General features: G+C 33.5%; 3 protein-coding genes across 5 annotated transcripts; 2 read left to right on the top strand and 1 right to left on the bottom strand.

The window, feature by feature from the left end:
• The first annotated feature begins 118 nt into the window (after positions 1-118).
• On the top strand, positions 119-4,195 carry LOC131940121 (uncharacterized). Its single transcript, XM_059298699.1, has 6 exons — positions 119-226; positions 1,103-1,197; positions 1,679-1,761; positions 2,498-2,564; positions 3,026-3,893; positions 4,126-4,195. The coding sequence occupies exons 1-5, from the start codon at positions 147-149 to the stop codon at positions 3,889-3,891; spliced, it is 1,191 nt and encodes a 396-aa protein (XP_059154682.1). The 5' UTR covers positions 119-146; the 3' UTR covers positions 3,892-3,893; positions 4,126-4,195.
• Positions 4,196-7,963: 3,768 nt separating this feature from the next.
• Positions 7,964-14,878, top strand: LOC131940008 (uncharacterized). 2 transcript variants are annotated; one of them, XM_059298544.1, is made up of 6 exons: positions 7,964-8,082; positions 11,598-11,669; positions 11,875-11,957; positions 12,379-12,436; positions 12,634-13,094; positions 14,149-14,878. In XM_059298544.1, exons 2-6 carry the CDS (start codon positions 11,609-11,611, stop codon positions 14,620-14,622), a joined length of 1,137 nt encoding a protein of 378 aa, XP_059154527.1. In that variant the 5' UTR covers positions 7,964-8,082; positions 11,598-11,608; the 3' UTR covers positions 14,623-14,878. The 2 variants fall into 2 exon arrangements, with proteins under 2 accessions (XP_059154527.1, XP_059154526.1); XM_059298543.1 differs by lacking the exon at positions 7,964-8,082 and adding an exon at positions 8,094-8,254 and having other exon boundaries at positions 14,149-14,877.
• A 1,513-nt stretch (positions 14,879-16,391) lies between these two features.
• Positions 16,392-26,247, bottom strand: LOC131940088 (uncharacterized). Of its 2 annotated transcripts, XM_059298666.1 has the most exons (5): positions 26,103-26,247; positions 22,918-23,123; positions 19,661-19,880; positions 18,291-18,377; positions 16,392-16,996 (listed from the first exon to the last, which is right to left on the bottom strand). In XM_059298666.1, the coding sequence occupies exons 1-4, from the start codon at positions 26,167-26,169 to the stop codon at positions 18,316-18,318; spliced, it is 555 nt and encodes a 184-aa protein (XP_059154649.1). In that variant the 5' UTR covers positions 26,170-26,247; the 3' UTR covers positions 16,392-16,996; positions 18,291-18,315. The 2 variants fall into 2 exon arrangements, with proteins under 2 accessions (XP_059154649.1, XP_059154650.1); XM_059298667.1 differs by lacking the exon at positions 18,291-18,377.
• Positions 26,248-26,865: the final 618 nt, after the last annotated feature.

Here is a 26,865-nt window from a genome sequence, read left to right as displayed (position 1 = left end):
GCACGTGCTGACCTGGGTGAGCAGTTAAGCGTTCACAAGAACCAGGACATAGATCTTTTCTTGGTAACGTGAGTGGAGTAAAGGAACTAAATTAGACGTTCTCATTGGTTGAGAGGTTGAGGTGCGATGCATATAAGCAAGACTTTATGCCATTGATTTCACACTCGCTGGGTTGCTTCACACTTAGTGAACTACCTGGTACCAAAGTCTTGAGAAAACATTTCATGTAAGTAATTTCTATTTCAAACAGTCTTATTCCATGTTTGTTTGGAATGGTATATCCGCTCTTTATATTATTAATCAAAATGTTAACATTTTACTGCGCGGTGTGCTAGTCGTAGGTGTCAGTGACAAAACGGGAGTGTCTCTCTGTCAATGAATAGTCGACGCCATTCTCAAAGTCATAAGTCACATATTGAACACGTAGGAATTTAAATAGAAAGAACAAACTTATTTTTACTTTGTCCTGGTATTCAATATAAAGTCAACCATGAGATACGGCAAATTATAGAATAAGCTTGCTCCCTCCAGAAAATTTCGCCACATGAGACATTCACTTTAATTTCAACGCTCTAACTAGACAAGAATGTTTTCTCTGCCTGCCTCTCTGATACGACGGTCGTGTGGCACAGTTGCTCCGCTATCTTTCAGACTTAGTGTCTGTATTTCTAGTTGCTAGGTAGAAGATGAGCTGGGTTCAACATGTGTTCATGCGAATCAAAAAGTCCTTACGGTAAACATTATGACATGGGATGGTAAAGTTATTATGACAACAATACGCCGTCTTGATTCTTACCGCTCGTGAACACGTCAAAGATTGAAATTGTGACGCTAAATTAAATTTGATATTTTTTTTCGACTAGGCTTCCCCATCAGACATATTTATGCTTTAGACTAGCACATCAATGCATTAAACTTTGGTAGATTTTTCCATCATTTTTGTATCAATATCAGATATTAATTGTTCATTTATTTTATCTTCAAGCTTCAACTGACACTGAAAAACTTGAAACTATATTTTTTTCTATCTTGTAAACACAAATATTTCGTGTTTATTTTGGTAATATTACGAACAAATGTTAACCTTATTTTCTTTTTTAAGAATTGTGTTACATCTCTTTAAGTCCCAAGACATCATGTACCATCACCGAGTTTTCCTGTTTGTAGTGCTATACTTAAGCACAAGAACCAATGAAGGTCAGTACAACAGAACAAGTAGGTGCGTTACAAAACTCATCCATTGATGAATTTAATCAAGGAACAGGTTCAATGGAAGCTTTCATAAGATCTCTTACATATTCAGAAATCGTACAACAAAATAGAATATAATTTTCTTATTTCTTACAAAACGTATTCAGTTATCATATGTTTGCTTATCTGTTCCAAATGATTAAAACAGCAAGAAAATTATTATATGAACTGGACGAAAAAAAAACAAATTACTCATGTAGTTATTTTGGGAGCATATTTTACTCTAAGAAATTTTGATAAATGGTTTACTGATTTAAATAATGAGCTAGCTGTCTTTATACAATAGTAAACGTATTCAGCGTATTTTAAATTTTCAACACAAAACTATGTGATCTATGTTGGGTATGTTTACGGGTGTGGGGCTTTTGAAAATAAAAACATCTAAGTCACTTTATCCAATTATAGATTAATTGAATTTTACTTTAAGCTTTTGAACTAGAACTGACTTCATCCACGTCGATAATAGCACCCCACTTGAAAGAGTCACTGAACCTAAAATGTAAACTCAAGGTAATGCTACGTTATAAATTCCAATACAGTTGTATATGTACTTTTATATATATATATATATATATATATATATATATATATATATATATATATATATTGATAGTCTGGTCAATGTGTGGTAAGCGTTATGACCAGTATCATTTACTTTCCTAAACAGTTAGGTATTGCAAAAGGTCCATAGTACTCTGTCTTCAACAAAACAGGGGTGGTGGGGGTGGGGGCTGGGTGGGCATGAAGACTGAGGGATCCTTACCTCCTAAAACATAATAACGCAACCAAGGGCGGAACTAACATTCTGCCAGACTTAGTAATGCTGGGTGAAGGGGTGGGGGGGGGGGGCAGAAGGGCCCAAATACAAACAAAGAACTAAATACTTTTTTGTGCACATTGACAGCGGTTGTTTAAATAAAACAATTATTTTTAAAACAAAACGCTTTATAGCGACAAGCTTTTAATTGCAAACTTTAATTAAAAAAACTTTTATTGATAAAATATGTAAAAGATCTCATTAGCGACCAAAGCTTTTATTAGAGAAAGTAAATTAGTTTGATTTTCTTTTTTTCAGTTTATTTAAAAGCTTGAAGGGAATGGGGGAGACGTCTTCCATTCTCTGTTCACTACTGAAGGCAACTTATTTATTCTTGTCTAAATATAGATATGTGTTTTTCTTTACAGTCTGTGTATGTTTCTATGTAAGGCTAACATAATTTGTTTTGTATGCTATCTATTTGACCAGGATCCTGAGAATTTAACTTTAATCACTGGTCGTGCACGAAGTGTCAGATCAATTACTGTCAGTCGAGGTGAGTAGAATGTTTAATAAAAAAAAAAATATATATATATATATATATATATATATATATATATATATATATATATATATATATATATATATATATATATATATATATATATATATAATAAACTCGTCATTACCATTGTGGGACCAAAAAAGAGATTTAAATAATAATAATGAAAATAAAATATTATATTATTACTATTATTATTATTACTATTATTACTATTATTATTATTATTATTATTATTATTATTATTATTATTATTATTATTATTATTATTATTATTATTATTATAAATATTATTATAAATATTATTATAAATATTATTATAAATATTATTATTATTATTATTATTATTATTATTATTATTATTATTTTTATTATTATTATTATTATTATTATTATTATTATTATTATTATTATTATTATTATTATTATTATTATTATCATTATCATTATTTCAGGGAACGATGTGATTGCTACAATCTCTGCCTACGATGATCCTCAGATCCACAAAGACCACCAGACACTCAGCGTTGAGGGCGAACTGAGATATCGCGATGGTTACCTTGACCTGCACTGGTCGACCGCCGACACTATGCAGGCAGGGAACTACACCTGTAGCATTACCTTTGTTACCGGGGAACATGCGGTGAACAAAGCCATTACCATTACAGCTCGACGGCCGAGCGTTGAAGAACTGTACGATATGATCATGCAGCTTAACGAAAGGGTTGACACGTCAGAGAAAGATCTTAGTTCTTGTGAAGAAGTGGACAGCCAGACATCTTTAAACGACGTGTTGGATATGATGTCCAAACTGACCAAAAGGATGGACGATTCCCAAAAAGAGATAGAAAGGCTGACAAATGCGGATAAAAAGGCTAGCGCAAAATCTGTGGATGAGCTATCAGAGATGGTATCCAAGATAAACTATCGGGTGAATATATCTGAAAACCAGATCCAAAAGCTACGTGCTGGTGAGACATGGATGGATAAGAAAATATCTGAGCTCAATAGCAATCTAAGGAAGCAAGCAATGAGAATCGAGACTGGCTACCATTATTGTGGAAACTCCAATGAGTATCAGTGGATGAAAAGTGGCAGAAGAAGATCAACCTCCCGCTTAAATTTTCGCTCCGGGTTCGACTCTCCTCCCACAGTTTTTATTTCAGTCATCCATGCCGATACAACGAGTGCCTGGGGACAAACCAGATATTACATACAGGTAGATGAGGTTACAACAAAGGGGTTCATTCTACTTTGTGAAACCTGGGAGTCTTCAGCTATATATAACATGGGTATTTACTGGATTGCTTTGAAAAATTAAAGGTAAATACATTTGTCATGTTTTTTATGTACTATGCATATGTACTTTCTACCTGATAATTTTGAGCCATCTATCCACCATTTAACCATCCAATAAAACAGCCATTCACTCACCCATCCATTCATTCATCTATCCGTCCATTTATCAATCCATCAAATTCACTAATCTTATATGCTTTTACATTAAATTCGATTACATTACAATAGTAAAAAAATGTATGTCGTTTTTCTTCAGGTCAAGAAATTATAACACCTGAACTACACTTTTGGCTATTTACGTTTATTTTAGTAACATTTATATGTAATTTTTATTCCAACAGTCTTTTTTTAATAAAATCTCGCCACTCATATTTAGCAAAAAAATAACATATATCTTATTTGCATTAAACAAAAAAATTGCAACTGTACGTTTTTGTTTCTATTTTTTTTAAGATGTTATGTGTTCTCTGTCAAATTGGCGTCAGTCATTCTTTTTGATTCAACCAAAGTCTAAAATTTTAACTCCGAAATGAAGTGTTTAATTAGCTTTCGATGCGTCAATAGTTTCTTTTCTGTTATTTAAACGTGTGCAGTGTTTACGTGGTTGCTTTCATTGATAAAACAGAACTTAAAAGAAAGTCAATGTATGATGCAACATTTTTTTTTAATTAGAAAACGAGGGCTGAAGTTTTCCAACATTTAAGCCTTCTTTTTCCTTTAAATTAGCAAAGAGATGCATAACATGATCTATGGCTGGAAATACCAGATTTTTATAGTAACAAAATTTGAAATTTTTAGAATTTTTTAAAGTCAGACCAATCTGGAGGTAACTTTGAAATTTTCTAAACAATGCACATAGCAATAGAATGCTATAATGGTAGTTCCGAACATAGTTTATATCGTAAGGAAACTTCATGCTAAGTTTTAAATACTTTATGTATGGTTACGGAAAGTATAAATTTAGCAATGTATAAAAGTTTACTAAATAATATTTAGAAAAGCTTTTGTGTATTTCTAAAAGTTTGTTTTTTTTGTCTTTTTTTGTGTGTGAAATATTTTGTTTCTCTTCCTTAATCCGAGTGTGTCTGCTTTTTAAACCTGAAAACATAAGTGGACACCAACTGTTCATAGTGACATATAGTCTCTTTTTCTAGGACGGTAGCTGATGACAGAATCAAAATGCCATCTGGGTATTGTGGGCTCTGGTTCTATACAGACATGTTTATAAATCTATTCAATATCTCAACACAAGCACCACCCAACTTTACATTTAGTCTCAGGCTATAATATTTTAATAACTTGTAAGAAATATTTTTTACATTCATTATCTGCAGCATAACAACAAGTCAACTAAAAACTATTATCTAAAGGACACATTTATTTATTTCTTCGACATGACCTTAAGAGGTGTCACCTTCTCGATGAGCCAATCGTTATCAGATGTACACTTGATGCCAATGACATCCGAAGAAAGTCTTACGCCCCCCCCCCCCCCCCAACGAAATGGAATTTATATAGAAAATATATACTTTTAACTTTTAAAAGGAAATATTAATTAATTTGTATTTTAACATCTAATTCCGTAAAATGTTATGTCACAGCTCATTGTCATCGAGTCTAGACATGTGACAAGTTTAGAAGAAATCGGTCCTGTAGAAGTGATCTTTATTCAGAAATCGGAAATAGCGTAAAGTAATACTTCTGTTCACCGGAAATCACTCAAATTTGACAAAATCAAAGCTTTAAAATATTATACCTACGTTTAAATTTTCCAGAAATAAATTAAATTATAACTTATATACGGTTATCAGAAGTCACTAGAAATTGAAAATAATCCAAGTATAAGATTTTTCTAATTACCTGAAATAGAGCGTAAGTTATATTCTTAAAACGGAAATAGAGTAAAGTACCACTTGCGGTTACCGAAAATTATCCACAATATGCCAAAAGAATGCGAATACAGTTTATTACTTATTTTTTACCAAAAACCGTTCAAAAGATTATACATAACTACAAATTTGATATAATACCTATACAAAAAATTTCGTCTACATAACTGAAACGGTACTCAAGTTATCGTGTTCACGGACAGTCAGACAGATATACAGACAAATGCTTTTTTTTAGCGATTTTTTTTTTACATTTTTATTTTCGGAACATTTAAAAGCTTTTATTTCTAAGTTTTTCAAGTTTCTTTTATTATATTTTAAAACCATAAGCATAAGCTTTTTATTACTTTTTATTACTGTAGGCCCTACAGGGGAAGTATTGTAAGCGTGCGAAAAATCGAAATGGAAAATTTCACAAATCTCGACGATTTACACCTCCATGAGTCAGAAAAACTTAGTTTTGCAAATGCTTTTTTTAAAGCGATTTTTTTACATTTTAATTTTCAGAACATTTAAAAGCTTTTTATTTTTACAAGCTTTTATTTAACTCACTTCCTCGTCAGTCGTCAGTCTGTCGTCAGTCGTCAGTCTAGATCGAAACGCTGGAGTGAAAATTCGGTCACTTCTACTTGACCGATACGATTCACATGTGACACGTGGGTCAAGACATGAAGACAATGCAATCTGAAATTAAATTTGACTTAATTGGATGCCTGATTTATTTTTTATGAATTAATTAAAATTTGGGCCGAATTAGAAGCCATGTCTATCCAACCACACCACACGCGTCATCTCGTTCAATAGCTGCGCCATCACGTTCAATGGCTGCGCCATCACGTTCAGTAGGCGCGCAATGGTTTTTAGTCATGTAACTCTATTGTAAATAAAACATGTAAAGTACTGAAAAAAAAATTCATAAAAAAACGTTTTAATAACAAGCTTTTATGTACTAATGCACTAAAAAGTAGAAAATAAACTATACACTACTATTTAAATTACTATAAAGAAAAGCGTGGGTGTCTTCCTTAACATTAGTAAAGGTATCCAATAGATACTAAAGTGACCCACGCTTTTCTTTATAGTAATTTAAATACTATTGTATAATTTATTTTCTACTTTTTAGTGCATTAGTACATAAAAGCTTGTTATTAAAACGTTTTTTTATGAATTTTTTTACAAGCTTTTATTTAACTCACTTCCTCGTCAGTCTGTCGTCAGTCGTCAGTCTAGATAGAAACGCAGGAGTGAAAATTCGGACAGTTCTACTTGACCGATACGATTCACAGTTGGCACGTGGGTCAAGACATGAAGACAATGCAATCTGAAACTAAATTTGACTTAATTGGATGCCTAATTAATTTTTTATTAATTAATTAATATTTGGACCGAATCAATAGGCATGTCTATCCAACCACACCACACGCGTCATCACGTTCAATAGCTGCGCCATCAAGTTTAATAGCTGCGCCATCACGTTCAATAGACGCGCAATGGTTTTTAGTCATGTAACACTATTGTAAATAAAACATGTAAAGTACTGAAAAAAAATTCATTAAAAAACGTTTTAATAACAAGCTTTTATTACTAATGCACTAAAAAGTAGAAAATAAATTATACACTACTATTTAAATTACTATAAAGAAAAGCGTGGGTCTCTTCTCAAATATTAGTAAAGGTATCCAATAGGTACTAAAGTACTAAAGTGACCCACGCTTTTCTTTATAGTAATTTAAATAGTAGTGTATAATTTATTTTCTACTTTTTAGTGCATTAGTAATAAAAGCTTGTTATTAAAACGTTTTTTAATGAATTTTTTAAGTTTTTCAAGTTTCTTTTATTATATTTTAAAACCACGCCTAATTGTTTTTACTGAAGTTTATTTCTTCCCTCTTTAAAGTACAGTTTTGCTTCTACATGGCATACATTTTTATCATTTGAAACTTATAATGATCTAAGTATTCAATGTTACACTTATAGATGAAATTCTATCAACTTAATAACTAAAACAGATTATTAAAGTTATTGTGTTCCCACGGAAATAGAGTTTTAAACAAGTTTTAATGTAACTAAAGCAGTTTTTTTTTTACATTCTCGTACTTGCGTGCGTGCCTGCGTGAGTTGTTCGTGTGAGAGAGACAGTGTGTGTGTGTGCGTGCGTGTGTGTGTGTGTTTGTGTGTGTGCGTGTGTGTGATGTCAAGTGGCGTGTTTCACACAACACTCCACCTACCATCATAACATCCAGTTATACACGGGTCCACATGGCATCCTGTTTACGTTGTTTAAATTATATCTTTTAATTGTATCATTATCAGATGTCTGTCTAGTAAGTGAAGATATATTTTCATTTCTTATTCAAACACGGATATGGTTAGTAAATAGTTACTTCAACAAGATCGTGTTTATCATTTCTTTACTTGGATGCTGCTCTGTTACTACGCGGTCATAATCTTTCCATATTGACTTAAACAACAAAGACACACAAAAAGATTGAATCTGTAAGTAGCTGTTTCAGCTTTTTTACTTTCTCGTATATACGTAGTATAGAGAAAGTCTTGTAATCGTGCAAAAAAAATATTCGAGATTTTTACAAATCTCGACGTTTTACACCTCACTGATACGGAAAAACATAATTTTGCAATCTTGTCCGTATGTCTGTGTGTGTGTGTGTGTGTGTCTCTGTGTGTGTGTGTAAACACGATAACTTGAGTACCGTTACAGCAAGGTTGATGAAATTTCATATATAAGTATTTTATCAAAATCGTAGATCCGTATCAACTTTTGAGCGATTTCCGATAACCGGAAGTGGTACTTTTTCTACTTTGAATTTTTCAAAAGCCTATAACTTGAATACTATTTCAGATAGATAAATGATATTTCACCTGTAAGTAAAAGATGTAATTCTCTACCTTCTGTTAAATTTTGAGTAATTTCCGTTGACGGGAAGTACTAATTTACGCTATTTCCGATTTCTCAAAAACGCATATAAATTTATAAAGTACTAATAATATTGCGCACCATTATGAACATCTTTATTCGGCGTTCGCTTGGTGCGCAATACTTTTTTCTATGAGATTCTATTCTATTTTAAAAAGTTTAAGTATTTAAAATGGATTAAAAATCATAACTAGATCTATATCCCGAGTTCCTATCCCCTGTTGTTTTATTATAATACTAATAGTTTCGCTGTCTGTCTATCTATCTGACAAGAACGCTCTGTCTGACAAGAACGCTCTAGAGAAAACACAAGCAATTTAAAAACATGCATAGTATTTCGAAAAACGAAGTATGACGTCGACACATTTAGCACAGAGTAGAAAATAATCTCAAACCGGAGAGTAAACATTGAATAAAAAGGAAATTTTGTCTTATCTAAGTGGTTTGCGTGAAGAGTTTCTTTCATACAATTCTTCGGGTAGGGGCGAAGCCCCACCCCCGCGTAAGAACGTCTGAGCCCCCCCCCCCCCCCCCCCTCCCCAACTCAAAAGAAATTTCCTCATCGATACTCTATAATAAAATTACCGCCTAATTAATGTGACTAATCTAAAAAGTGGTTTTCTTGCAATTTCTTTAATGCAATTCTTCGGGTAGTGGCTAAGCGCGACACCAGTGTTTCTTTCAGACTTTTTCCTCCCCGGAGAGGGGTGGGGGTACTTGAAATTTTCGGGGGCGGGGGTAGAATTTTCTGGGAGGGGGCGGACACTGGAAAAAGTATATAATTATATTTCGTTGAATGGGACGGTAGACATGTTTTGGGGGGGGTGGGGGGGGGTGGGGTGGGGGTGGGGGGCGGTGTGGGGGGGGTGTTGTGTGGGGGGGGGGTGGGGGGTGGTGTGTGGGGGTGGGGGGTGGTGTGTGGGGGTGGGGGGTGGGGGGTGGCGGGGTGGGTTGGTTTTAGTTTAGAGAAAAGAGACAGCACTATCAGCCTAGCGCCCGTTGTACTCTTCCTCAACGGGCCATTTTTCTCGTCTATAATAATAGTTTCGCTGTCTGTCTATCTATCTATCTATCTATCTATCTATCTATCTATCTATCTATCTATCTATCTATCTATCTATCTATCTATCTATCTATCTATCTATCTATCTATCTATCTATCTATCTATCTATCTATCTATCTATCTATCTATCTATCTATCTATCTATCTATCTATCTATCTATCTATCTGTCTGACAAGAACGCTCTAGAGAAAACACAAGGAAAATAAAAACATGCATAGTAATTCGAAAAACGAAGTATGACGTCGACACATTTAGCGCACAGAGTAGAAAATAATCTCAAGCCGGATAGTACACACATTAATATGACGTCATTGATTATCGAGTAAACATTCAATACCAAGGCAATTTGGTCTAATCTAAGTGGTTTGCGTGAAGAGTTTCTTTCATACAATTCTTCGGGTAGGGGCGAAGCCCCACCCCCGCGTAAGAACGTCTGAGCCCCCCCCCCCCTCCCCAACTCAAAAGAAATTTCCTCATCGATACTCTATAATAAAATTACCGCCTAATTAATGTGACTAATCTAAAAAGTGGTTTTCTTGCAATTTCTTTAATGCAATTCTTCGGGTAGTGGCTAAGCGCGACACCAGTGTTTCTTTCAGACTTTTTCCTCCCCGGAGAGGGGTGGGGGTACTTGAAATTTTCGGGGGCGGGGGTAGAATTTTCTGGGAGGGGGCGGACACTGGAAAAAGTATATAATTATATTTCGTTGAATGGGACGGTAGTCATGTTTTTTTTTGGGGGGGGGGGGTGGAGGGGTGGGGGGGGGTGTGTGTGGGGGGGGGGGGAAGATGTGTGGGGGTGGGGGGGTGGTGTGTGGGGGGTGGGTTGGTTTCAGTGTTTCTTTCAGACTTTTTCCTCCCCGGAGAGGGGTGGGGGTACTTGAAATTTTCGGGGGCGGGGGTAGAATTTTCTGGGAGGGGGCGGACACTGGAAAAAGTATATAATTATATTTCGTTGAATGGGACGGTAGACATGTTTTTTTTTTTGGGGGGGGGGTGGAGGGTGGGGGGTGGGGGGCGGTGTGTGGCGGGGTGGTGTTTGTGTGGGGGGGTGGGGGTGGTGTGTGGGGGTGGGGGGTGGTGTGTGGGGGGTGGGTTGGTTTTAGTTTAGAGAAAAGAGACAGCACTATCAGCCTAGCGCCCGTTGTACCCTTCCTCAACGGGCCATTTTTCTCGTATAAGAATATTCGAGAAAGTTTAGGGGAGATCACTCCCGGTTTATTAAAACATGTAATATTATATCGTTGTGGAAAAAGTAATAAGGAGCTGCTTTGAAACTTCTTCTAAATGTCCCCCTAATGTAAGTATGATTTGGTGTTCAGAGTAAGCCAAGGGTGTGTTGACATTTCACACAATGTTGGCATACTTTTCAAGTTGACCGCTCTCATCAATTATTTGCTTATAGTGAAATAGTTGCAAGTTTCTAGTTAAAACGGACGCATTAGTCAGATGTTTCTAGTTGTAGCCTACATGAAATGTTGAATCCTCCGGTGAAGGATAAAGAGCTTACAAGTTAATCTGGCCATCTTTGTTTATCCATGTCCTGTTCTTCAAGGCACCCAGTCTTTCTCATACGGAAACATGTGATAATTCGTACTAAAGAAATCAGAGCTTTGTAAAGCACAGATGAAATGGAACCATTGTCCAGTTAGATATTTTTGAAAATTATAATTTGTATTAGCATTATTCATTTTACAATTTTTTTGTAAAACCATCAAGTGCATAAAAAAAAACGGTTTGTTCCTAATTGGAAAATAATTTATGACAAAAAATTTACTTGAGAATATATTTGAATATAAATTGTTTTTGTCAGCATACGTTCTTTGTTGTTTAAATCTAGGAGCCTTTAAAATGATTCAACGTTCTGCAATCTACATTGTGGCAGGCTGTTTATCAATGTCATTAACATTTGGTAAGTACAGACTTTTACATGGGCTGATTCTAAATGACATATCATTTTTTATGTGAACTGTCGTCATTATACTTACAACTCAAATTAAAAGCCTAAATTTAATGCCGTTAAACTAATTCCATTTATACCGAATGTATAATCATTTCTAAGATAAATCAGATTTAAATATTTTTTTCAATAATAACATTTTGCTAAATCTCTACAGGTTCTAAGATGGTGTTCCAAGCGTCGACCTCAGCCATCACAACAGCCTTGACTCCCACTCTCAAGGTCAACTGTTCTTTGGAGGTAAGCCGGCATATTTAATTAAATTATATGTATTCTAATTACTTTAAAAATCCATTTTTGATTGATTGTATGACAGCAGCGAACATTCTACAGGTCAGCATTTGTGCTACTATGACTCGGTTGATCTTAGAGTAGTTCTTGTGCTTTCCAAGGCTAGTAAATTTAAATACTGAATTGCAAAGCCCAGTTTTCTGTCTCGATTACGCGTAAACGCAGACAATTTGATAAATCTGGATTTAGAAATTTTGCCAGTTTAAAATAAGTTCCATATACTCCGAATATGATGAAGTACTGCAAAACAAAACGGTGAAAACTGTCAAAATTTCATGTGATTTTTGTGTACAATTACAATATTTCATCTAAACTCTGTAAACGAGAAAGTAATAAATCATCTATCTGCCTTGTTTTTTTTTTGCTACAGTCCATTAAAGAAATGAGCACCCAGTTTAAAAATATATTGTCAATAACAATTACCCGAGGTAAAATATAATGTCAATAAAATAGTTTACTTAATTATAAATTCTAGATCTACTATTTTACTTAGTAATACTTTATATAGTGTGATATTTTAATGTGAATTTCTTATTTTTGTCATTTATATCTTAACTCCTTTTTCACTTTGTCAATGTAATTTAATAAATAAATTAACGGGTTTTTTTTTATTTCTAATCGTTAGAAGATAGTGAGGTAATAGCCTCAGTCTCAGCTTGTAATCCAGCCACAGCTTACAGCGATTTTCAAACAGTTAGTGTTGCAGGGGACGTAACCTTCACTACTTCACCAGTCATGGGTTATCTTTCCCTGACCTGGTCTAACCCAGATCAGCAGCAAGCCGGAACTTACACCTGTAACATTAACGGTTTGACAGCTGACAACCATGGAGTCATGCTAACTGGAAATCTGACTGTTCAAGTCCGTGAACCGATTGTGAATGAGTTGGTAGATGTTATTGTAAAGATTGAAAAGAGACTTTCGGCTAATGAAGAATTAGTTAAAGAACTGGCCAAGAAGACAAAAGAGCTGGAAACCAAAACGGCTGCGTTAGAGAACTGCTGCTATAATCAGAACAAACGGGTGGCATCTCTGGAAACTGTGGTAGGATATCTGGAAGCAGAGAGCAGCCAATTGAGGAACAAGGTAACCACAATTTCATATATATATATATATATATATATATATATATATATATATATATATATATATATATATATATATATATATATATATACTAGCTGCATCCCGTGCTCCGCCACGGTAAATCTTTTTTAAATGTACCAACTTGGGAACAGAACAAAACTAAACACAACAGAAACGAACGCAAAAAAAAAAACACAAACGAAAAAACAAACACAACACTCATAACATAAACACAATTTAAATGCAATCATAAAGGCATATTGCTCACAGTCTAGTCCGTAGCGCCAAATCGCGCCCTTTCCGGTGATTTGCACCCCCCTCAAACTTTCGATTTGCACCCCTGTCCCCCCCCCCCCCAAAAAAAAAACTTTCGATTTCCACCCCCCCCTCGCATATTTTTTCCAACCAACTTTGGCGCCCCCTAAGGTCGGCACCCGGGGACATATGCCCCCCCCCCCCCCCGCCTCTCCTATAAAACCCCTAGCTTGTCCGCAAACCGAAAGATAGAATAATAATTAGTAAACAGTATAAATAATAGGCAGTATTTAAAATATCCGTGTTTTACCTACAATATTTCACTTTATCCATTCACGCATTCTTTTTCCAGTAGGCTACTTTAAATTTTAAAAATTTACAATAAAGTTTCATAACTAAAACCGCTGCGCACCTAATGAACGTGATAGTGCTGAATAGTTGATTAAAAATTATAAGTCTTAGTAATAAACAGTAGGGCCTACATTTAGTGAATAAAATAAATAAAATATTGCCTTTTATCAATCCATGCAAATCATTATTTTCAAACAATAATTTCCTCTTACACATCCGAATAATTTGCATTCACATTTTGCTAATTATATTATTGCAACACTAATTCCTTCTATGACGAACGTATATTTGCATTCACATTTTTTATTAGCTTGAGTTTAATGTATTTTTAAATTACCTCCTTTGTCAAAATTAGAAAAAAGAGTTAAATTAATTTGATTTTTCTACCGTATTGTTACAAAATAGTTTATTGAAACTTCGCCTTATTCACATATTAATTTTATGTTAGGTCACCGCCCCCCTACCCTGCAACAACCACTACAGGAACTCCGAAGTCTTCGACAACTGGGACAGAATTAAGGAGGTCGCCTTCATCGTGTACTCCAACTACACCAGAGTGGGCGACATTTTGTTTGACGGTCAAGACTCTACCTCCATCAGCTGGTTCGACCAGTCCAGAGTTCTGTTCGCCACTTGGAAACAAATCAAGACAGACGCCACCAACTACTTCTCCATTGAAGGGGACGTCAGGCCAGAACTGACCAGGACCTTCTTCATCAACAGTAACTACAATGGATGTCCAGAAGACAAAGGCTGGTTCGTCGCCGTGGACAGAACCAACGGTATTTGCCCTTGGGAACAGTCCAGAACGTTCCCAGTTTTCAAATATTCCAGGCAGAATGAACCTCAGAACTGGACCAACGGCGATGTGGCTATTGCTGACATGTTTGCCGTCTTCGTCAAGTACTACAGCACAGCCTAATGGGCTCAAATTCAAATTACGACACTGAATAATGTAGTATCTATAACTACTAAAACAGTGTCGTTATGTAATGTCTACTCGGTGAAATTAAGATGGATACATCAGGTGTTATATGCGTGCCTGATCGTCTCTGATATTTCTATTACCACTTTAACAATATTATCAATAAAAAAAATTTTTTTACTACAATTTCTTGGAAGTTAAATGAATAGAAGTTAAGCCTTCGTTATATACTAAAGATTAAACTACATCTTCTTATGTATCAGACAAGTTCTTTCGTAAAGAATACAATGGGACTATATGTTGCGATCTATAGCAGTGTATACTTACTTTTTACCATGACATAAAATATGTATCTATTCTATATCAACAATATGTAAATATTTTGGTCAACTAGACACCCTACGTCTTCCCAACAGTGAAATTTTAAACTTCTTGTTACCTTTTAACAAAATATCTCTAGTGAAACTATGACAACGAACATTTTTGTTCAATATCTATAAATAATAATTATAATGTATACTGAAAATTATTATTTTCCGTGTCACTCTTCGACTCATGTAAGAGACAATAGTCAAAATCTTTACGCTAAGACAACACATTTTAGCGTCTGTGAATCTGTTACGTTTATTCTAGTTATGTCTTTGAATATTAATGAGTGAACAAAACTACTGGACCATTATTTACATAATGAAGTATAAATGAAAATATTCAACTGAAAAAATTTAAAAAAAAAACGTTCCGTGCAACAGTGAAATAATTTATAAGAACACACAACGCAAATTACACTACTCTGGATAACCACACACTTAAGATTTCGTGCAATCAGATGTATGTGAAGCACACAGCACACTTAGATTCCTCATTTTCTACTCAAAGCACATCCTTATTTAGTTATACTGTTTAAGAAAACAGTTTTCACACAATTCAAAGAACTTGAAAGATGTTTATATTATTTTTACTACAAAAAACTGTCGCACAATGTTAAAATATAATAAACCGGGAGTGATCTCCCCTAAACTTTCTCGAATATTCTTATATAAAATAACAGGGGATGGGAACTCGGGCTATAGACATGATTTTTAATCCATTTTAAATACGCCAAATAAAGATGTGCATAATAGTGCGCAATATTATTAGCACTTTATAAATTTAAATGCGTTTTTGAGAAATCGGAAATAGCGTAAGTTAGTACTTCCGTTCAACGCAAATTATTCAAAATTTGACAGAAGGTAGAGAATTAGATCTTTTACTTACCTGTGAAATTTCATTTATCTATCTGAAATTATACTCAAGTTACAGGCTTTTGAAAAATTCAAAGTAGAAAAACTACCACTTCCGGTTATCGGAAATCACTCAAAAGTTGATATGGATCTACGATTTTGATGAAATACTTATATATGAAATTTCATCAACCTAGCTGTAACGGTACTCAAGTTATCGTGTTTACACACACACACACACACACACAGACACACAGACAGACACACAGACATACGGACAAGATTGCAAAACTATGTTTTTCCGTATCAGTGAGATGTAAAACGTGGAGATTTGTAAAAATCTCGATTTTTTTTTTTGGCACGATTACAATACTTTCTCTATACTTCGTATATACGAGAAAGTAAAAAAGTGTGAAATAATGTAAATATGAATATTTATTAACATACAATAATATTAGTTCTTAATTAAAAGTTAAAGACATATTTTAATGAAACGCCATTCAAAGAACTTAAAAAGATCTTTTTTTTCTTCTATATTATTTTTAATTAGACAAATTTTGCACACAATGTTAAAACAATTAAAATTTAAATATAACATCTCTAAAATAGGATAATATTAATTCTTAATTATAAGTTAATGACATTTTAGTTAAAAAACTTAATAGATCTTTCATATCTTTAATTATTGTTTTTAATTAGTCAAAGTGTCGCTCAATGTTAAAACATTTAACGCTTAAACATAAAATTAAATTAGAATCATTCATATTTTATTAAAATCTTAATATGACTTAATTACAATTTAAAACCAATATTGTAAAAGCAACCATTAATTTAAATTACCTTTCTATAACCACACAGACAACTTGTCTCAAAAGGTAAAAATTTAACTAAAATAACAGTAAAAAAAACAATTAATGGTTATACTAGCTAATTGTTACTAGAGCATAATTAGCAACCAAAAAAACATTTTGCAAAAATTAAAATCTTCCGTGTACATGAACTAAATCAATTCGCGTTTTTGTTCCTCGTTATTACCGTACATTTTTTTTTTAAACATACGTTTGAAAAACAAACTGGAATAGAATGTGTGTCTAACATGGTTGATCAGGTGACTGGTTCTGACAAGGCTCAGTTCAAGGAAAAACTACTCTCTGTGGAATACATGAAAAAAGGAGATTAGCCGTAAAATACATGACAGTCCTGTAGGTTGGTGAAATCTAATGGATATATTCGGGTTGGTAAAAAAAATTGAATGGATATATGCAGTTTGTTAAATCAAATGGATATATGCTGGTTGGTTAATCAAATGGATATATGCGGGTTGGTAAAACTGAATGGATATATGCAGTTTGTTAAATCTACTGGATATATACGGTTGAGTAAATCAAATGGACATAGGCGTGTTTGCAACATTAGGATGTCTAAAATGTTATCGTTTACCCGTACTGAAAGTAAAATGTTATCGTTTACCCATACTGGAAGTAAAATGTTATCGTTTACCCATACTAAAAATAAAATGTTATCGTTTACCCATACTGAAAATAAAATGTTATCGTTCACCAATACTGAAAGTAAAATGTTATCGTTTACCCAAACTGGAAGTAAAATGTTATCGTTAACCCATACTGAAAGTAAAATGTTATCGTTTACCCATACTAAAAATAAAATGTTATCGTTTACCCATACTGAAAACAAAATGTTATCGTTTACCTGTACTGAAAGTAAAATGTTATCGTTTACCCATACTGGAAGTAAAATGTTATTGTTTACCCATACTGAAATGAAACTGTTATTGTTTACCCATACTGAAAGTAAAATGTTATCGTTTACCCATACTAAAAGTAAAATGTTATCGTTTACCCGTACTGAAAGTAAAATTGTATCGTTTACCCATACTGAAAATAAAATGTTATCGTTGCCCGTACTTAAAGTAAAATGTTAGCGTTTACCCATACTGAAAGTAAAATGTTATCGTTTACCCGTGCTGAAAGTAAAATGTTATCGTTTACCCATACTGAAAGTAAAATGGTATCATTTATTCATACTAAAAGTAAAATGTTATCGTTTACCCATACTGAAAGTAAAATGTTATTGTTTAACCAGTATTGAAATGAAACTGTTATTGTTTACCTATACTGAAAGTAAAATGTTATCGTTTAACCATACTAAAAGTAAAATGTTATCGTTTACCCATACTGAAAGTAAAATGTTATCGTTTAACCATACTAAAAGTAAAATGTTAGCGTTTACCCATACTGAAAGTAAAATGTTTATCGTTTACCCACACTGAAAGTAACATGTTATTGTTTACCCATACTGAAAGTAAAATGGTATTTTTATTAGGCTTTTGTGTTTTACTTTTGTTAATATATGTCTATGTATAATGATAGCAGGCATCTGAATAGGCCCTATATAACGTTCCAAATAGGCAAATATATCACATACCTGAATAGACGGTGTCGCTTGAGTGCTAATGGCAACTGTCTAATTTTGCCTTGGATGTCGAATATAAATTAGCGTATTGATCCATCTCTGTCGATTAAATCACAAGACGTGTCAAAATCGTCCTAAAGCTTAAGGAACGTAATCGGTAGCAATCTTTATAATAAATTAGAGTTTTGTTCCAGTTGTTTCCCTTTACCGATTCTATGTGATCAGTCTTTATCATCAGCATCTCCCTTTGATGAAACCATTTAATATCATTAGCATCTCCCTTTGATGAAACCAATCAATATCATTAGCATCCTCTCCCTTTGATGAAACCATTCAATATCATTAGCATCTCTCTTTGATGAAACCATTCAATATCATTAGTATCTCCCTTTGATGAAACCATTCAATATCATTAGCATCATCTCCCTTTGATGAAACCATTCAATATCATTAGCTTCTCCCTTTGATGAAACCATTCAATATCATTAGCATCTCCCTTTGATGAAACCATTCAATATCATTAGTATCTCGCTTTGGTGAAACCATTCAATATTATTAGCATCTCCCTTTGATGAAACCATTCAATATCATTAGCATCTCCCTTTGATGAAACCATTCAATATCATCAGCATCTCCCTTCGATGAAACCATTCAATATCATTAGCATCTCCCTTTGATGAAACCATTCAATATCATTAGCATCCTCTCCCTTTGATGAAACCATTCAATATCATTAGCTTCTCCCTTTGATGAAACCATTCAATATCATTAGTATCTCCCTTTGATGAAACCATTCAATATCATTAGTATCTCCCTTTGATGAAACCATTCAATATCATTAGCATCATCTCCCTTTGATGAAACCATTCAATATCATTAGCATTTCCCTTTGATGAAACCATTCAATATCATTAGTATCTCGCTTTGGTGAAACCATTCAATATTATTAGCATCTCCCATTGATGAAACCATTCAATATCATTAGCATCTCCCTTTGATGAAACCATTCAATATCATTAGAATCTCCTTTTGATGAAACCATTCAATATCATTAGTATCTCCCTTTGATGAAACCATTTAATATCATTAGTATCTCCCTTTGGTGAAATCATTCAATATCATATCCCTTTGATGAAACCATTCAATATCATTAGCATTTCCCTTTGATGAAACCATTCAATATTATCAGCATCATCGCTGTCCAATACATCCCACCACACCCCCACACCCCTCTTTTTTCACCTCACGTTGTCTCTCTCTTTCTATAATAACAAATGCATGTATGGATGTGCGATGTATGTTTTTTAGTATGATACAGCAAACCCATTAAGCAGTGAATGGTTTGTTGTAACAAGTTACTTATATTTCAGCCTTGAACTTACCTGGAGTTTGCTTATGATGAAACCAATTGCTACTTTGTAAGTATCTGGTGTAGATGCTCTGTCCTTCATATTGAACCTGAATCTGATAGAAGGCTGGGTATTGTAAAGGGAAAAACTTCATCCTTGATCTTCCATCTTTGTCAAAGCACCAGCATGGAAATTTATCTCTATAACATGTAACCTTCCCATTTCCGTGGTAGTGGACATTCATATTGCAATACTGAAAAATAAACATGAGAATATCATTTTAAAGATTGTTAATTTAAATAATTACTCTATCTAGAGGAATTTTCAGAAAAAAAATTACGTATAATATAAAGGTAGTACGCTTTGAAACGTGTATTAGTTTTGGGTGAAAGGAAGGGTGGGGGTGGGGGTTCAAGTTTTATTTCAGGAGGCATCTAATAGTTACCAACAGCACCGTTGGGGGAACTACCCTACCACTTAACCCCGCCACGTCGGGACCCACAGAACATTAAGGGGGACCCACACCCGACAATACAAAATTGTAATTGTCGAGCATCGTGTCTTGGTTGAGAAATATCTATATTCCACCGTCACTAACCTACGCTCCCCGGGGTAAAATATTTAAAACATTTACACAAAATATTTTTTGTGTAAAAGATTGGCAAACTTTTAAATGATATTTGCCTTTCTTTTAAATTGCCGAATGGGTGGGGGGGGGGGGGGGTTAGTTAGTTAAACAAATTTCTCATCTCGACTGCGTGAAAATCACAGAACGTACACCAGGAACACTGGCGCATATGCCTTAATACCACAACTGGCATTGTTCTGTTTATTATCGCTTGGCTTTGAAAAGGATGACTTTAAAAACAAAACACCAGTGGAGTGTGATTATTTCTGAAAGTTAGGTATAGATTTCAGGCTAACTGTTCCCGGATTATTGAAATGCTTTTACGACACAGTATATATTATATTAGGTATGAGAGATAAACATACCTACGAATATACGAAAAAGTAATTCACCGTTTTAATTTAATAAAACTTAGTACCTAAGGTTATTTAACTTTCGATTCTCAAAACAACAATGTTGTTATCACTCAAACATTTAATTTGTTACGTTATTCGCCTCTTCAACACACAGACTTCCTCAAGTAGAGTACTTACATTCCCACACATCTCCACACAGTAGCACGTTTTTACACCTCCCATCCATACAATGTCATGCTATACATATCCTTCCATACGCACAACTTCTCCAAACAAAATAAGAAAATACGAACATAGAATATTCAATACACGATTGTTCAAAATTTGGAAAAATTAGAATTCTTAGTTTTTATTTTTAATTATTAATTAAAACTTGTTACAGCAACACATCATTTGTGTGAGTGATATTAGTCTGCTTTGAATTTTTTTTATTTATTTATTTTTTAAATACTTTTATTTGCAATTTAATACAAGTACATTAACATCAAATTCTTTGCATATTTCAAACATCAAATGAAAAGGAAAGGTTTTGCAAATGTACACAATGAATATTTACAAGATGTCATGTATGTGATTATACAAAATTGGAAGGCATAACAGTAAAGGGGGTGAAGGTCAAATGCAAGTGACAGGAGTCCGGGTGAGATGTGGAGGGGAAATTATTCACAGAGGGGGTGGGGGTTGTGTAATTTTTTTTTTTTTTTTTTTTTTTCGCCTCAGACACGTAATTTATATCGTCAGTTGTGTGTTCGCTTCAGTATTACAGTTTTCATCATCGGCTTGTGAGGACTGATACAGATTTACAATAGTAATATTTCTTTCTTACTTGTAGCCTGCTTTCATTCATTTAAGATGGTTTACTTATACATAGATCTAATACAAAACGTCTAAATATAAAGAAGAAATAAAAATTAAAAACCAACCTGAAAATGAAAATGCAAATGTGTAATTAAATGATGATTCAAGGAATATTTTTTTTTTCGGCGTGCGTGGTTGGCTGAGGGGACGGGGGGGGGGGGGGGATTTGAGTTTTTAAGTAGAGCTGAAAAAAAAATTGGGATTACCGAGAATTAAAATTATACAAATTTTAAGCAAACGGAAAAGTTATGTTATAACAATGCTTTGAAACTCTCTGTTTTAATGTTTGACATAATACTTCCTTCATTACAAGTCGGTCAAAAGAATATGAAGCATGAAAGCTTTATATGCGTCATGGTTTCTCGCCATATGTTTATTTTTATGTTTATTTGTATTTAACTTATTAGTTTTTAATACATTTCCTTTTCATACTATATCATTCTTTATTATGTTTTTTTTTAAATAATAATTTAGTGAAGTAATTGCTTTTTAATTTGTTTAGTGCAGTTCTATTAAAAGTTTCTTAAGAACACACATATTTGACTATTTAAAAAAGGGAAATAAGTCATAAAAGTGGTTTGAACGTTTGCCTATCTTTCACACGACAACTCATGTAGCCCATATATTTTTCCCTCTACGAAACAGCGTGTAATAGCTACTGTAGAACATCACTACTGTAGTAGATCAATTTTTTTTTGTCAGTCTAGGTCTTTAACTGTTTTAATAAACTAAGTTAATGTTGTAGATCTGTTGTTGATTTTTTTTACAAGAAAATAATTTTTTAACTATTAAAAAAATTTAATTATGGTCGTTTGTGGGCCCCTAAAAGGCTTGCCCCCCCCCCTGGCGGCACTGTAGTTCCGGCCCTGCGTCACATTTCATCCTCTCATCTTCAAACTACCTTACTGTATCTACCCCTTCCATACTCAAACTGTACACAATTTACCTACCTACAGACATACACGGAACGCTTATCATGCTCACTCTACATCACATTTACCACACCACCCGTTCGATATTGTCTTGGGAGGAGTTGTTTGCCATATATATATATGTATATATATATATATATATATATATATATATATATATATATATATATATATATATATATATATATATATATATATATATATATATATATGTATATATATATATATATGTATATATATATATATATATATATATATATATATATATATATATATATATATATATATATATATATAAGTTCAAAATATCCTACTCCTAACTTATAATAGTTATATACTTATATACTAACTAGCCTATACACTTCTGCTATCAGAGATGGTTGCTCAGGGACGTTCCACTGATTTCAACCCGGATTCGATCTCGAGACACTCGGGTTGTCAGTCTAGGTCTTTAACTGTTTTAATAAACTAAGTTAATGACGACAGCATGAAATTATTTCCATAAGTAAGACCTACCGCTTTCCAGCCGTTGGTTGGGTATAACTGGTTGCCCTCTGCAGAGTACATGACGAAAACCTTTATGCCAGTAATCCGATAATATTTGATGTAACGGGGATACCCAAAAAAGGCCGTTATGTTTCCAGTATTGACACAATCTGAGGCACAAATCTCCTCGTAACCAGAAAGTTTTAAGTGGTCCAGATCAGCAGATTTTACAAGTTCTGGTAAAAAAAAATATCAGTTACTATTAATTTTAACTTTTTCAACCATAAGAGTTCATTCCAACAGTAATGGAAACCGTACGTGTAATGCTGTAATTGGAAACAAAAAAAAGTATTTTAACACTAAGTTTTAAAACAACACTTCCACACGGTATGTAAACGCTTACTTTTAAAACAACACTAGCACACGGTATTTTAACGTTCCGTTTTAACTCAAACACTAGCACACGGTATTTCAACGTTCAGTTTTAACTCAAACACTAGCACACGGTATTTTAACGTTTAGTTTTAACACAAACACTAGCACACGGTATTTTAACGTTTAGTTTTAACACAAACACTAGCACACGGTATTTTAACGTTTAGTTTTAACACAAACACTAGCACACGGTATTTTAACGTTTAGTTTTAACACAAACACTAGCACACGGTATTTTAACGTTTAGTTTTAACTCAAACACTAGCACACGGTATTTTAACGTTTAGTTTTAACACAAACACTAGCACACGGTATTTTAACGTTCAGTTTTAACACAAACACTAGCACGCGGTATTTTAACGTTCAGTTTTAACACAAACACAAGCACACGGTATTTTAACGTTCAGTTTTAACACAAACACTAGCACGCGGTATTTTAAGGTTTAGTTTTAACTCAAACACTAGCACACGGTATTTTAACGTTTAGTTTTAAAACAACACTAACACACGATACAATTAACACTTGGTTTAAACACAAACACTAGCACACTAAGTGTTAAAATACTAAGTTACCCAACACTGACAAAATAGACTAAAAGTTTATAAAAATGTCTCGGAAACAGTTTCAATTGTGTCTCCTGCAAACAAAATGTTCTTAGTTTAAACAGTAAATTCAAGATTGAATAACGACCTTTCTCTGCTTTCTATTCAAGTAATAAACAAGGAATAGACCTGATATATAGAAATCGCCCTTTTTATCTAATATATAAAGCTCAATTCTGTAACGCATATGTTTGTCGTTGGCATTTCTACGGATTTAAGTGTTAGATCAATTATCGTGCGCGTTTGTCTAAATTTATGAGTTAAAAAATTACTATTAAAAGTGTTGGGAAATCATTTTCATTTTTCAAATTATAGTAATAATTGTCGGCATGTTCATTAAACACAAGTTTTAAAAAAAATATCATCTTTTACAAAAATTCTAATTATGTTTTTATTTAGTCCTATAGCGCTTACTTCCCTTTGATAAATTAGGCAAAACACAATTACTTCCCTTTATGAAATCATTGCATTAGTTGAAAAGCATTTACTTTTTAATTACTTTGTTTTGGTGTTGGGAAAAAAATAATTACATAATTAGCGGGGATTGATCAAGTGCAAATGTTTTAGGTATTTTACGGATAAGCTTGGAGTATTATAATTGTTCATTAAATTGAAACAGGCGCGTTCGTTTAAGTGAGTGCAAAAACTATGAATAAGTTGGGGTACTATAGTCGTTTATTAAGCTAAAACAGGCGATTCTGCCCCGGGCGTTTATGTTCGCGTTAGTGTTTTCTTTGTGTTTAGGTGGGTTTGCGTTAGTGGTTGCGTTTTGATTTGGTTCGTTTTTGTTCTTTCTTTTTTCGTTTTTGTTTTTTTTTTTTGTTTGGGTTTGTATTTGTGTTTTTGGTTGGTTTTGCGTTTGGATTTGGTTTGTTTTCGTTTGCTTTTTCGTTGTTTTTTTTTTGGTATTGGTGTTTGTGGTTGGGTTTGTTGTTAGGTTTTTGTTTTCGTTTGTTTTTTCTTTGTGTTTGTATTGGTGTTTGTGGTTGTGGTTGGGTTTGTTGTTAGGTTTTTGTTTTCGTTTGTATTTCTAATTGTGTTAGCGTTATGTTTGCGTTTTGTTGTTTTGGTTGGTTGTGGTTTGGGTGGGCAATGCCGGGTTTATGATGATTACTAAACACACAGGTAATGGTCTTTAACGGAAAGGTTTTTCACAGAAGCCAGAGCAGGGCCTGGCCGGGACGGCTAGTTCCATATAATTTTAAAATGGTTTTTGTTTTATTATATTAGCAATCATTTAATACTTGTCCTTTATGCTGGGTCATTTTAAAACAGATCACAGAAAAGCGAGATGATGAAGAAATGATAATAATGATAGATTATGATTGAATATGGGTAAAATCACGATATAGCGTCGGTTATTATTCCGGAACTGTACAGCAGTAAAAAAAAACAACAGTAAAACCATGGCGTAGTCTGTCGAGCCGTTCCGGAAACCACCGGAAATACTGTAAACCATCATTTATTTGCCGCCATATTATTTTTAATACATAATGTTTAAAAATGTGCAAGGATTGATTTTAGTTGCATTTTAAATACTGTTTTGCTAATTATTTTGTATTTCTAATTATTTTAAGTGTATGTGCTAGTTATTGCTGCTACTAAACATTGTTCTAGTTCTTCTTATTACTTTAACTTTAGTAAATCAAATCGTCTTATTTTACTAACAGAACTAGAGCTAGTTGTCGCAAATCTTCTGCAGGTTTTTCTGTGTTTCATAAAAAAAAATTACTTATTACACTCGATTAATAATATTTAAATTTACTATTTGTTGCCAACTTTTTGTCAATTAAACATTAAATTAAGTTAAAACAATAATTTAATGCACTTGACTCTATTTTTTATTTCAACGGTCAAATAAACTATGGTTTACAGTAAAGAATGTTACCGAAACTCAATAAACATTACCCAATAATTTCCGAAGCTATGTCGTGATTTTACCTGAATATGATTGAATATGACTGAATATGACTGAATATGATTGAATATGACTGAATGTGATTGAATATGGCTGAATATGATTTAATATGATTGAATATGACTGAATATGATTAAATATGATTGAATATTACTGAATATGATTGAATATGACTGAACATGACTGAATATGATTGAATATGACTGAAAATGATTGAATATGATTGATTATCTAGAGTTAAGTACAACACACAGTCTACCTATACAGTCAATGCACTGGGAAAGGGTTGAAAGTACCAGCACCACAAAGTACCATAAACTTTTCATCTTTTGCCTTATGGTAAACTTTCTCTACCAAGACCAGTCCAGTTTGGTTGCTGAGAGGAGCAAAGAGAAACAAAATTCGCCAACACACATCCTACGGCGCCCGGTGATCACACAAGTGCGAACCAAGTTTCAATGTGTAAAACGGTGCGTAAATATATTAGAACTCTAGTGTGCAAATTTTAACCAGCAGTATTTTGTAAGTAAATAGATTCAAGATGATTCAATAGAAAATGTTTAGGCTTCGTGTTTTCGAATTGATACAGTAGAGTCGCGATAACAAACGCTAGAAATCAAATCAAATACTGTTTTAACAGTTTTGCGTTATAAACTGAAAGACAAGAGAAAACAGAGATTTTGTTTTAGCACTATTATAGAACTTACAATATTGACATTTACTTAGAAGCGCTAACGTCAGTCATCAGCAAGCAATGAATTAGTGTTTGAAAAGTTATATAGTTACATTTTGTAAACCAAAAATTCACGAAAATGCTTTTCAAATTGTTATTTAGAGGAGGGGTATTAAGGCTATGTTAAGGAGGGGAAATTGTGAGCGAGATAAATACTTGTTTTACCACACAGTATAGTCAAGTTTTGACAGTGACCCACGGCAGTAGGTAAAGTGTATTCCTTCATTTTGTGTATGAATGAAACCATGCATGTACAGGCTAGTAGTTAGTGTGTGGGAGTGAGAAAACG

Source organism: Physella acuta, unplaced genomic scaffold (assembly GCF_028476545.2).
Source record: "Physella acuta isolate Inbredline_101_S28 unplaced genomic scaffold, ASM2847654v3 ptg000308l, whole genome shotgun sequence".
NCBI lineage: Eukaryota > Metazoa > Mollusca > Gastropoda > Physidae > Physella > Physella acuta.
The sequence above is the reverse complement of the archived record's forward strand: the minus strand, read 5'-3'. Positions and strand labels throughout refer to the sequence as shown.

What these genes read in the sequence shown, in the direction of transcription:
- LOC131940121 (XM_059298699.1), top strand. Translation starts at nt 147, where the DNA reads ATGCCATTGATTTCACACTCGCTGGGTTGCTTCACACTTAGTGAACTA. An exon ending in AAGCACAAGAACCAATGAAG is followed by an intron (nt 1,198 to 1,678) that starts GTCAGTACAACA and finishes TTTTACTTTAAG; the next exon opens with CTTTTGAACTAGAACTGACT. An exon ending in ACCTAAAATGTAAACTCAAG is followed by an intron (nt 1,762 to 2,497) that starts GTAATGCTACGT and finishes CTATTTGACCAG; the next exon opens with GATCCTGAGAATTTAACTTT.
- LOC131940008 (XM_059298544.1), top strand. Translation starts at nt 11,609, where the DNA reads ATGATTCAACGTTCTGCAATCTACATTGTGGCAGGCTGTTTATCAATG. An exon ending in AGGTCAACTGTTCTTTGGAG is followed by an intron (nt 11,958 to 12,378) that starts GTAAGCCGGCAT and finishes TTTTTGCTACAG; the next exon opens with TCCATTAAAGAAATGAGCAC. An exon ending in GCAGCCAATTGAGGAACAAG is followed by an intron (nt 13,095 to 14,148) that starts GTAACCACAATT and finishes ATTTTATGTTAG; the next exon opens with GTCACCGCCCCCCTACCCTG.
- LOC131940088 (XM_059298666.1), bottom strand. Translation starts at nt 26,169, where the DNA reads ATGAAAAGTTTATGGTACTTTGTGGTGCTGGTACTTTCAACCCTTTCC. An exon ending in CCAGTGCATTGACTGTATAG is followed by an intron (nt 23,124 to 26,102) that starts GTAGACTGTGTG and finishes TTTTTTTACCAG; the next exon opens with AACTTGTAAAATCTGCTGAT. An exon ending in TCATCATAAGCAAACTCCAG is followed by an intron (nt 18,378 to 19,660) that starts GTAAGTTCAAGG and finishes TTTAATCGACAG; the next exon opens with AGATGGATCAATACGCTAAT.